This window comes from Cupressus sempervirens, chromosome 2, assembly GCF_028749045.1.
Source record: "Cupressus sempervirens isolate cs-2001-9-10 chromosome 2, ASM2874904v1, whole genome shotgun sequence".
NCBI classification, from domain to species: Eukaryota; Viridiplantae; Streptophyta; class Pinopsida; order Cupressales; family Cupressaceae; genus Cupressus; species Cupressus sempervirens.
In genome coordinates, this window is record NC_143119.1 from 417,302,029 (window position 1) to 417,315,372 (window position 13,344).

The 13,344-nt window shown below is 38.0% G+C and overlaps 1 protein-coding gene across 6 annotated transcripts in view; it reads right to left on the reverse strand.

The window, feature by feature from the left end:
• The window catches only part of LOC149572873 (protein EMSY-LIKE 1-like), a 287,381-nt gene extending 279,600 nt beyond the window's left edge, over positions 1 to 7,781 (reverse strand). For all 6 annotated transcript variants that reach the window (XM_089812008.1, XM_089812005.1, XM_089812007.1 and 3 more), the window contains exon 1: positions 7,596 to 7,781. In XM_089812008.1, coding sequence (XP_089668134.1) covers positions 7,596 to 7,653 — 58 coding nt within the window. In that variant the 5' untranslated portion in view covers positions 7,654 to 7,781. The remainder of the gene's footprint in view (positions 1 to 7,595) is intronic.
• Between the last annotated feature and the right edge of the window lie 5,563 nt (positions 7,782 to 13,344).

Below are 13,344 nucleotides of genomic sequence, written 5' to 3' on the forward strand. Positions count from 1 at the left end.
TTTATAAATACATACATACATATATAAATAGATATGCTTCCTCCCCTATCTGCATCCAAAAAAAAATTTCATCCCAGCATCCCATATCCACTTCCGAATTGGCAACTTAGATTATCTAGAGAGAACTATGTGTTTTTAAATTTGTTAGTTTTGAATATAAAGGCCCTTTGGATTCTTAAAACTCACTATGGTTGATGACTAAAGATAAAAGCTAGAAAGATTTGAGAATTATTTGAACCTTTATAAAGAGGTAAGTCCATTAGTGACCAAAATGGAGCTAAAAAAAATTATTTCAATTTAAATAGGTTTTATATGATGAAATAAATATTCATTCTCCCGATTCCCACCTATGCACAAGGATAATATTGTGAGTAATATTGTTTGCATTCTTTTTTACCATCACCCAAGTGAAATGATTTTTCAAATTGTTTCTAGTACTGAGACTAGTAATGTTCAATTTAAAGGTCTCTAACCTTAAGAATGAGGATGTTTAAATTTAATTAAAGTTCTAAAGAAATCTCAACTGTTAAATTTTGAACCAGAGATAATAAAAAGAAATAAAACAAATTAAATGGAAAAACAATCAAACAATAACAAAGTAATTATCCTAGGAAAAACCCTCCTTAGTGAGGGAAAAACTCAACCGACTCAAAAGTAGATCCTTTATGATAGGATAGGTGGCCTTTTATTAATTTGACACTTACTTTTGTAGGATGGTTAAAGTTTTCTTTCTAGAGACCTTGGCTTAGGTAAAGGTCAATAGAAAATTCGTGGACCCTTCTGTTAGATAGTGGTGCACCAAACAAAATTCTACATTAATACCTTCCTTTCTTAATCACTTTACTATTTCCTAATGGACTCTTCTTTGAGACCTCTAGTAAGGAAGCATGTTTTTCCAAATAATGACGATCTTTTTAAGCTATAATTTGCAGATGATACTTGTTTCTTGATCTAGAGAAAAATAAATTAAATATGTATAAATACAAGAACTGATATTTATTGAATAGCTTATCGTTCCAAGATCTTTCATACTAGGTCTATTCATCTTGGGTGCGGGCAATATTATTGAATCAACTTGGATTCAAGCTGGCAGAAATCATATTATTAGGTATCTCAGGATTCCCCTTGCCTTTAATCCCTCTTGCATATATTACAATAATAGATAAGACGTCTATTATTAGTTAATGGTTATCTTGTAAATATCTTTAGCTTTAGTTTGCTTTCGTTTTTTGCTTTCTCTGGAATAGAATGTTTCTATTCTTTACGATCGTTTCCTAAGGAAACATCGTCTCTTCCTTTTGTATAAATTGACCTTTCGGTCTCTGTTATTAATAAGCAAGTATTTACCAATTACCTCGTAATATGGTATCAGAGCTAAATATTTAAATTTTTTCGGAAAAATTTATAATTTCTTCTTGAAATTATTTGTTTAAATTTTTCCAAAATTATTTCAGCTAATTTCTCCAAAACCCACCTAGGGTTTTTCTGCTTGGAGAAATTCCCAAATTACAGGTCTGCAAATCGCATGGAAATCGTGGCCATTTTTTGAAGACTCACGTTTTAGGGGTGAAAATCTGCATGTTTCTGTATCAAATCTTCATGCTCTTAGCCATCTCAGTCTGTCATCGTGCTCTGGGAAGCAGATTCGACCATTTTTCATCAAGAAATCTGAAGTTTTTTCAAGCTTTTTTCAGCTAGGGCCGTTTTTTTTCGAAACCCTAATTTTTGGGGTCGAAAAAATTTTTTGTTTGCAGATTCTTGGTGGGTTTTTCGAGAGCTCAACTGGGTTGTCATCCGTTTTTTTTGGGTGCCTCGATTTTTGTGCCTCAATTTTCGAGCCAGCGGATTCAGAAAACGACAATAGATTCCTTCTGGGTTTTTCGAGCTCTCTTTTGGGTCATTCTCTGATTCTTCTGGGTCTTCCGTATTTTTGCCTCGAAGAACGTGCCTTCACAAATTTTCACAGTTTTTCATTGAAAAACGTGCCATGGCATCTCTGACAAATATTCTGCTCGAGCATAATTCCAAATTCAATGGTCGCAATTATGGAACCTAGAAGCAGCGCATCATCGCAATCTTCAAATATCGAAACACCGATCAACTTGTTCTGGGTGTTAAGCAGCGTCCGACTTCTCCGGGTCCTGATCAAGATACATGGGATCTGAACAATCGAGAAGCAGTAATGCTTCTCAAACTCTCTGTAGCTGATGACCAGCTTTCTCAGATTCCATCCGGCAAGACAGCGGCCGAAAATTGGACACATCTAAAAGGTCTTCATGAGACTTCCGACAAGAGCAAAGCCTTCTTTCTGAAAAACACTCTGTTTTCTATTGTCATGGATGAGCGTACCTCGCTCCAGGCACACTTGAATCGGATTCAGGAAATCCGTGATCAGTTACTTGCCATCGGTCGCAAGATGGAGGAAGAGGATATTGTGGTAATCACTCTTCGGAGTTTACCAAATTCCTATGAGCATTTTATCGAGACTCTCAACATCACATCTACTGGTGTTGATCTAAAGTTCACTGATCTCTGCACCCTGCTACTTCAGCAAGATCGGTGGAAACAACAGTTCGGTAGCAGCTCCAGTTCCACCTCCACTGAGCAAGCCTTTGCTGCGAAATCCTTTCAGAAGGATAAGGGCAAGTTTCAGCAACCATCTCAGCAGAAGTCTTCTGCTCCAGCATCCGATGGTACCAAAAAGAAGAACATTCAATGCAACTATTGCCACAAGTATGGTCACATGAAGGTTGCATGTCAGAAACGCTTAGCTGCCCAGTCTAAGCAATCAGGTTCGCAACCCAAAGGGAACAGTGCAGAGCACACTGAGCAGGTGGAATCTGCCTTTTACGCCTTCATGGCTAAAAGACCCGCAGATCATGTACAGTCATCTGCCTGGTACATTGATTCAGGTGCCTCTCGACATTTCACTCACCACAGAGACTGGTTTACTGACTACCAGCCTTATTCAGATTCTGTTATCTTTGGTGGTGGAGAAGAGTACACGGTTGTTGGTAAAGGCAACATTCAAATTCAGTCTATTGGGAGGAAGCTCATATTCCTTGATGTGTACTACGTTCCAAGGATGGAACTAAATCTACTCTCGGTCAGTCAGTTGCTGTGACATTCTCCACACTTGGCAGTCACCTTCAGTTCACATCAGTGCACCATCACTGATCGGGCGACTAAGTCTACTGTTGCAGTTGGTCTTGAGGATCATGGTCTTTTCAGACTTACTGATTCTGGTGATTCTCAGGACTTAGCTATGGCTGCTCGGCGATCTTCCATCAGCACACTTTGGCATCAGCGATATGGGCACTTAAATGTGCATTATCTCTCACAACTTGCTCGGGATGAGCTTGTTCTTGGTTTGCCAGAGATTCAAACCCAACACCTTGGAGTTTGTGACGCATGTCAGGCTGGGAAGCAACATCGTACACCTTTCCCCAGTGGCGATTCTTGGCAAGCTTCTCAAGTACTTCAGCTTGTTCATGCTGATATCTGCGGCCCTATGGCCACTCCTTCTGTTCTTGGGTACAGGTATTTTCTGTTGTTTGTAGATGATTTCAATAGAAAAATGTGGGTGTATTTCCTTAAAAAGAAATCCGATGAATTTATTGTATTTCAGAAGTTTAAACCCTTAGTTGAAAAAGAGTCTGGGAAATCTATTATTACTCTTAGATCAGACAATGGGAGGGAATTTTGTTCTAATGTTTTCTCCAGCTTCTTGGATACACATGGCATCCAACGCCAGTTCACCACACCCCACACGCCACAACAGAACAGTGTAGTTGAACGTCGAAACAGGACAATCACCGAGATGGCTCATTCCATGCTCGAACACAGACATGTTCCGAAGCATTTTTGGGCAGAAGCAGTTAACACTGCAGTTTATCTGTTGAACCGGTCACCCATAGTGGCGGTCAAAGGTAAAACTCCGGAAGAGGCCTAGTCAGGTCGCAAGCCCAGAATCAGTCACCTGAAGGTTTTTGGCTCTCTTGCTTTTGTTTGGATCCCTGATGCTTCACGCACCAAGTTGGATGCCAAGATTCAGAAACTGATGCTTGTTGGATATAGCAGTCTTCACAAAGCCTACCGCCTTATTGATGTTGAGACATCTCGTCTCATATACAGCCGCAATGTAGTCTTTGATGAGCAGCGAGGACCATTCATGCCTGTTTCTCCTGTTCCTAATCCAGCAGACCAGCCTATGCAGGTTCATGATTTGGGAGTTCAGCTTCCATTAGGTCCACCTGATGGGAGGGCTCCAGTAGCTCCTACAGCTCCAGTCCTGCCAGTGATACCTGTACAGCCACCTTCGGCTTCTCCTGCAGGATCACCTAGTTTTGAAGATGCTTCACCTGAGTTTGATCCAGATTCTTCTGATCAGGATCCTGCTGATCAAGCATCTCCTAGTACTACTGTTGGTCATTCTCCTCTCCGGCCTAAGTGGTGGGCTAAGACACTTGCTTATCTTCATGATGATGAGCTCATTGATGGGAGAACTACTCGGAAAAAGAGCAAAACTATAGATTCTGTTAACTTTGCTCTTATGGCCAACATTCACAGTGTGTTTGAACCTCAAACATATTCCGAGGCTAAAGGAATTCCAGAGTGGGAACAGGCCATGCAATCTGAACACCAGAGCCTGCTGAAGAACAACACTTGGGTCCTTTCTGATCTTTCCCCAGGGAAGAAACCCATTAGCTGCAAATGGGTCTACAAAATCAAATACAAATCAGATGGTACTTTGGATAAGTACAAAGCTCGTTTAGTGGCAAAGGGCTTTTCTCAGCGTCAGGGCATTGATTATGAGGAGACCTTTGCTCCTACTGCAAAGATGAGCACCATCAGATTAGTCCTAGCCATGGCAGCACAGTTTGGCTGGAAGGTCCATCAGATGGACGTAAAGAGTGCTTTCCTGAATGGTGATCTCCATGAAGAGGTCTACATGACGCAGCCTCCTGGTTTCAAGGTTGTTGGTAAAGACCATCAGGTTCTCAGATTGGTAAAAGCTCTCTATGGTTTGAAGCAGGCCCCTCGGGCATGGTACATCAAGATTGATACGTACCTCAGTGATCAAGACTTCAAGAGGAGTTCTTCAGACTCAAATCTGTACATCAAGGCTACTGACAGTGACATCATCCTTCTGGTTATCTATGTGGATGATCTGATCATCACTGGCAGTTTGGCATCTTTGATTCAAGGAATCAAACAACACTTATGCCAGTCTTTTGATATGACTGACCTTCGGCTCATGCATTATTGCTTAGGTGTTGAAGTTTGGCAACAGTCTTCTGGTATATTCATCTCTTAGTCCAAATATGCCAGAGCCTTGTTAGACAAATTCCGAATGCAGGATTGCAAACCTGCATCTACACCTATGGAGAAAGGTCTCAAGTTATCAGCCAAGTCTGATTCTCCTTCCGTTGATGATACTACGTATAGGCAACTAGTAGGCAGCCTCATCTACCTATCTGCTACTAGGCCTGATATTAGCTTCGCAGTCAGCTATATTTCACGCTTTATGACAGCTCCTAAGGCTGATCATTGGATGGCAGCAAAGCGTGTGCTTCGTTATGTGAAAGGCACTTCTGATTATGGACTTTTGTATTCTCGGAGTTCTAATCCTAAACTCAATGGGTTCACAGATTCAGATTGGGCAGGCTCTGTTGATGATAAAAAATCAACATTTGGATATGTGTTCAGTTTGGGATCCGGTGCAGTCACATGGACCAGCAAGAAGCAGCAGGCAGTTTCTCTCTCTTCTACAGAGGTTGAATATAGAGGGACTGTTAAGGCAGGATGTGAAGCTGTCTGGCTTCGTCGGATGCTTGGGGATATGCAGATGTCACCAGCAGGACCGACTACTCTGTTTGTTGATAACGAAGGCGTTATCAAGTTAGCACGGAATCTAGTCTTCCATGAACGAACCAAGCATGTGGGTGTTCATTGTCATTACATACGATAGCTGGTTGAAGACGGAACTATAGATCTGCAATATGTTCCTACCTCAGATCAGACTGCAGACATTCTCACCAAGCCTCTTGGTCCTGATAAGTTTGTCAAATTCAGAGGACAGCTTGGTGTGTTAGATAGATTAACCATTAAGGGAGGGTATTACAATAATAGATAAGACATCTATTATTAGTTAATGGTTATCTTGTAAATATCTTTAGCTTTAGTTTGCTTTCGTTTTTTGCTTTCTCTGGAATAGAATGTTTCTATTCTTTACGATCGTTTCCTAAGGAAACATCGTCTCTTCCTTTTGTATAAATTGACTTTTCGGTCTCTGTTATTAATAAGCAAGTATTTACCAATTACCTCATAATAGCATAGACATGTAGTAGTGCTTAATACATAGGATTATAAAAATGTTCTGGCAAGAAAGGTTTCATGTTTGTCAAAATGTACTCTCCCCTTGCATAGAATCTATTATAATTCATGTGGATATTCTTCTACCTCATGCATGGACAAAATGAACAAATTGGTCACTGATTTTTGTGGGTTAATTGAGAAAGTGCTAGAAAAGAGACAGTAAATTGGATTATAGGATGTAAATCAGAAAAATGGGTGACTGTGGTCTCTATTATCTTTAGGATTCAAGGGAATCTCTGTTGCAACCAAAGAGATTTAGAGAATCCTTTTAATAAACCTTCGGAAATTCTCAACATATATAAAATAGCAATACTATTCATCGATGTGCCTAACGAGAAAAGAAAAGGAAAAGACTTCACCCTGTTGATCTGTTGTTTGGTGGCTATCAAGTTAATCTTGCACGTTCTAATATCTTTTTCTCAATTTGGAGGATCTCGGAATCAGTTTGAAGTTTCTAGTTGGCCATGATGACTTCTTCTAGTCTAGATCTAATTGTCAAGATTTAAAAACTATTTAAAGAAATCTTTCTTACAAGAATGATCCCTTAAATCCATCAAAGAAATCTTGTAAGAATTCGGTTGACAAAAGGGGTTAAAACTTTTTCTTTTTTAATGTTTTAGATAGTGTCAATTGGTGTCTTGAACTAGCTTTAGATTGATTTTTTATTTGTCCAGGTCTCGCAGAAGAATCAACTCTACTCAGACAGTGTTGAACGAAGAACCATCCACCTTGTTAAAGAATTAGTGTTAACATAAAATTGAGATGATCTTAGATAATTTAAAGGCTTTCCCCTTGCTGAAGAAAACATCTGAATAGTTGGACAAGAAGTTCTCTTTCTCCATGAAAGCATGGCTTTACCGTGCCCTCTTTCTACTGAAACGGGAGGTGAACTATATGGAAACTGACATTAAAACTGAGGCTGAAACCAAACTACTGTAAACTTATGATGAATGTAGACTAGTGCTTCGATTCAATATAGCTTATTTCTTTGGAGTAATTTTTTTAGAAAATATGCAGAATCTCCGGTAACACATATACAAAAATTCACAAAAAATTGCAGTAAATTATGTGACTTCGAATATCACCCACTTATTGCCAGGAACATAAAGGATTAGTTTGAAGTCCTCTAGCTCGTTTTAAGAAACAGTAAATTAAAAAAGAAAACCCCTCCATTGAATATTAGTCGGGTTCAAAGAGAGGAAATTGGAAAAACGTACCATAGCCTACACTGCAACGAGCGTGACCTCCTCCTCTTATGACTCTCGTTGGGGGCATCGCCAAAAACTCTAGCAGAGGCAAACTGAAAAATGCTTGCTAAATTTATATGGAGATAATTAGAAAGCGGAATAAGGCGCCAGAAGGTTGATAGAAGCACCTCAACCAAAAAGATGGCATTCCTGCATTCGGTTATTATTGTTATTAGTACAAGAAACGGTTTTCCACGACTTGATATTTATATATTTTTTAATTAAAGCCGTCCTCTACTTGAAAAGGGAAAAAATAAAAATAAAAATAAAATTAATTTAAACTTAAAATAGTTAATTATATATATTAAATTAAAAATTGATAGATAGATAGATGATTTTTAGCAAGGCTAAGTGATTTTTAAGTTGAAGTACATAAAAAAAATAGTTTGGGAGGAAATATAGTTCACCCTTCTATAGCGTCAAATAGGTTTTTTTTCCAAAGAATAGTAACCCAATAAATACAAGGGCATTCTTTTTTTTTATCGATGCACATAAGGGCATTCTTAAGAAACATGAGAAATGCAATAAACATATGGGCATGTCCAAAACAAAGAACCCCTCAGCAACCAAAGGAGCACCAACTAAAGGAGGGTCACGATTGTCCTCCTTCCCCCAACCTTATGTGGGATTTGGCTCAAGGTTTTGAGGAGTCCACCGATCTACGTTTTCTTCTTCAATCTCCTTCTCCTTTTGATGCGAGAAATAGCCAGCAACAATTTAGGAAACCATTTAGAGGAGGATGACCAACCAAAATGTTTCCCTAAACTAGGCCAACCTAGACAAGTAGGAGGAACACCACCAATAACGAGCCACCCAAATGCAATGTCACAAGGAGGTGGAGAACCAAACCGTTTGTGATTGGAATCCCATCAATCACATGAACAATGTCAGGGAATTGGGGAATGTGGTGTGTGTGAATGTCTGGCATGGGAGTTGCGACCATGACGATGACCACAAGATGGTAAATAGCCACTACTAACAGAACTATCTGGTGGAACTCTAGGACCTATATAAGGGGCATTACCCCAATATAGAAAAAGCTTTTACAAGTGGGCCACCTCAAGAACCACCTTGTTAGCCTATACTTGGATCTGTAATATCACATTATTACATATGTAATCTTTAGCAAAAATTGAAAAATTAGATAGAAAAATTAGTATCAGTATGGGCATGTGTAAATATAGTCACATTTATGTCTTTCCATATGTAAAATAAGATTTTCATCCTCAAAGTATGCTAGAGTTGCAAAAAAGACGACAAGAATTTAGGGGTTACCCAAAAGAACCATGTGCCAAGAGAAAAAAAATATGGTCACAATGGGCTAAAGAAATTATAAATCCATAGCTAGTACTTTTGACATACAAGGACACACAAGGATGGAGACACACAAGGACATGCAAGGATGGAGACAGAGGGTAACCTTGATGGAGAAAATTGTACAAGAAAAAAGTATGTGATTGTTAGTCATTAATTGTAATACAAGCATAGGTATCAACAAACAAGATTTGCACATAAACGATAAAGTGGGGCCCAAAGACAAGAGCTATAAGAATGTCTAAAACAAAAGTTCATTCAATGCGATCATATGCTTTGGCAAAATCATTTTTTAGAAAAATGACTTTCTAGTTAGAATGATAGGCTCATTCCATGCCCCTGCAAACAACCATAATATTATCCAAGATAAATATGGATTGGATGAAATTGGTCTGCTTGAGATGCACAATTTGGAGAAGATGGTGAATTTTTAAAGCAAGAGCTCTAGCTATAATTTGTAAGATACATTCAACAAGGTAATTGGGCACCAATTACAAATATCTTTGGGATCGTCAACTTTACATGTGAACTTGATATTCCCTTCATTAATTCCTTTCCTAATGTACCTAAGTGAAATGCTTCAATATATACATGATGTATGTCAGAACTGAGATAGTCCTAAAGGGGTTTGTAAAATTCACATGGTAAGCTATCACGGGGATTTATCATCTTCCATGGTAAAATAATTAACCTTAAGGTTTTTTACGATTGATGAATGATCATAGAAAGCCCTTTAGGAGTCAGAACGATGAGAAGAGACTACTTCAAGACAATCTTCCAAGGCCTATTGACTGGTAGTGGGAGGTACTTGAGCAGTAAAAAAAATCTAGCAATGATTAATGAAATCTTGAAGAATTTATGAAAGTTCTATGATAGCTGAATTGCCTTCTTCAATCATGTAATGTCTAGCGAGGAATTTTGAGCATGGAGACAATAGAACAAATCCTTGCTAGCTCAATCCAACTTTAACCAATGCATACATGCTTTAATCTGATCACCTCTAGCAACACAGTTGTCAACAATCTTCCATAAAAAATGAAGAAATTTAGTTGTTTTATAAATCACATTATTCCACCACATAATCCAACATGTTGGTTGAGTAGCACTAGGCTCTGAATTCCTATTTTTTTGAATGTGGACTAGAGTAGGAGGATGAATCAATAGTAATGTGTTGAGAAAAACTTGAGACTTAAGTGAATGTGGAAAGACATCCATTTAATTCTAGATTTTATAGGAAAGTGATCTGACAAAGTGACATTAACAAATGGTCAAATTGGAAAAAAAATGATTTGTCTCCAAATGAGAAAAAAGATTGACTAGAGATCATGGCATGATCAAGACATTTCAAAACTCTATCAAAACAAGCTTGTAAATTATTCCAAGTATGGCATAGTGCATCCAAAAGGTAGTGGTTGATATTGGGATTAAAAGGCCTATTTTTTACATGTATAGAATTAAGCATTTGTCTTAATAGTTGTCCATGATAATGGTGAAATGCCATCTTTATTAGAATTCATCTCAACCATATTGAAGTCTCCACACAAAACCCCATTAGCAGAAGATAGTGAGTCATCTATCCACCACCAAAGGTAAGCTCTCTACATTGCATCATTGGAGCACAAGTATAAATTATTCCAAAAGCATGATTGTTAGTTTGCATAAGAACTCAAACTAATTTGTGCATGGTGTCCTCAAAATGACTAAAAATAGTATCTTGCCAATGTGGTAAAAGAAGGGTAACCTCCCCTCTACAACCAACTTCATGGTTGGAAGAAAAAATTAAACTATTGGACCATATAATGTGACATGCCTCGTTGAGAAAAAAATAGTAATATTAACTTCTTGAAGGCAAGAAACATCAACTCCAAGAAACCTATGATGAACATCGTGCATTAAGTACTTGTGTGAGATGTCTATGAGACCTTTTTTTATAAAAAAAAAAGAGGGGTAAACGCTTTGACCTGGAGCTATGAACCAGTGAGGCCACAAACGGGGGACCTCATCCCCATGAGATTTGAACCTTGATGGCAAGGATAAAAACACAACAACTTAACCATCACAACATGCCACTATTGGCTCTATGAGACTTTGATCATTACAAGAAATGAAATTTATTCTGGGGCATCATTCATGTCATCATCCTCAGGAGAGGAGAGATGATTATGAAAGAATTTTGAATATGAGTAAAAAAATAAGGTAAAGGTCCCCTAGGATCACCTATCTTTTCCTCAACCCTTCATTGTTGATGGTATCCCTCCCCAAAGGGTTGTGAGAATGACATAAGGAAGCCAAAGCACTAGAAACCAAAGAAATCAATATGGAATGTAAACTCTTGGTGAACGAGAAACATAATCATTCTAAACTTTAAGAGAGAACATAGCGGCTAACGTCAATGACGAAGAAATATAATCATTTTGAACTTTAAGAGGAGACATAAAGAGAAATCCCTTGAGAAATAGGGTTTGAACTTCCTCACGAGGGAGAAAACCCATTGGAAAAATTTGATGGCACATAATCCTTGGGTGGAAAGGAGAAGAAGGAAAATCCTACTTGGACTAGAAAACTAGTACTATTTTCCTTTACGGAACACAATTATCCAACCTACATCATCCTTTGGGGTATCTGGGGCTCTAGATTGAACCATGTCCTTAGGAGGAGACTTGGTCTTAGCAGTCACCAAGGGACTATCCTTGATCTTATAATCTACAAACTTACAATGGAAACATGTATTGGGAAAATCCAAATATACAACTCACTAGGAAATATATTGCCCACCCATGTGAATGTCAATAGTTTCTTTGAGCTCTTTACCAAGATCAATTTTTACACAAACTCTCTTCTAAGGGAGAACATGGAAGAAAAAATTTGGCTTCATGCAAATAATGCTCCTAAGGTTCCTTGCAATATTTTACAAAAAATGTCAACAATGCAAGGGAAGACAATGAAACTCAATCCAAATAGGGACCTTAATCTTTTGACCCTATGGCAAGACATATTGTCAATTAGTGACAAAACACTTAAGTCATTTAGGAAGGTCAATTAACACTACAACCAAGCTTTCCTTTAGTCAACATTCTTTATTGTAGCCCAAGCAAATTGCGAGTATCTTGTGCTAACTGAGCACTATCACATGGATAGGCATCACAATGTAAACCAAGTCAACAATGTGAATCAAGCTAATAGTGTTCATTGAGTTCTCAATTCAAGAAAGGCATCCAATCTCACCCAAGTGCTAGAATATCACCCAAGCATGCGGTTTTACCTGAGTGTCAAAGTATCACCCAAGTTCACTGAATTGTCCGAGCATCAGCATTTAGCTGACCTCAAGATGTAATTTGATTATTGTAAAGGTGCCTCTTGTTTTGAAGCCAACTTGGAATGAGAATATTGTTTGATGGCTATATAAGAAAGGTAAATTTCTTTATCTAAGATGTAATATATGAAATGGAGATGAATGTAAGTGATGTAAGCAAGTACAACAAACAAATATGGAATACAAGAAGAAGATAGAGCAGATTGATTAGTAGGCTACTAAGCAGTATAAAGGGCAGAGCAAAGACACATCTATCACAATAAGGTGATTACAATCTTGAAAGGATCCATATCAGCAAATCAAGTTGTGAACAAGGATCATCCTAATAGTTGCATCCGGTAAATCGTCTAACAAGGTGGACCTAGCAATCCTATGTAAAATCTCTTAATAAAGTACATACTTCATTGTATTGTAAAATCTTGTCACAAGGTGGACCTAACAATCCTTCATACTCCTTATAGAGTATATCACCATAAGTGATCAATTGTAAGCCCTAACAGGCCAACTTTATTATTGTAGTAGTGAAGCATTGTGGGTGCCATCCCCACCCCAGTTTTACCTTCTCCTTAGAGGGTTTTTGGGGTTACCAAATGTTGTACCAAAGTGTTATGGTGTTGATTTCTTTATTGTTTTATGTTCCATGCATGTCAACATATGAAATTTCCCTTTACTGGTTTTGTATGATATTTCCAAACTCTAATCAGATCTTCAAAATCAAACAACCAATATTACAAAGATCCAGCAATTTCTCAATAAACCCCAAATCGGGTATGTCCAAAATAGTGCCAAAAACTTCACAACTTCACATATTATTAATAAATCTGAAAATGGACATTTTTACAAAAATTTCAGCAGCATAATGGCCTACAAAATGACATTTCCAGATCTCTATAACATGCACACAATAGCTTCCAAACGGAGGACAAAACAATGCTCATCGGGCTCCCAAAAATAGCACAAAATAGCTCGGAATCACCACAAAAAACTTAATAATCTATCACAGAAGTATAATCATATCCAAATACATATATTCAGCTCTATTTTAACATTTAAAAGTCTGAAATACAGCAGCAACCCAAACTGATATGAAAT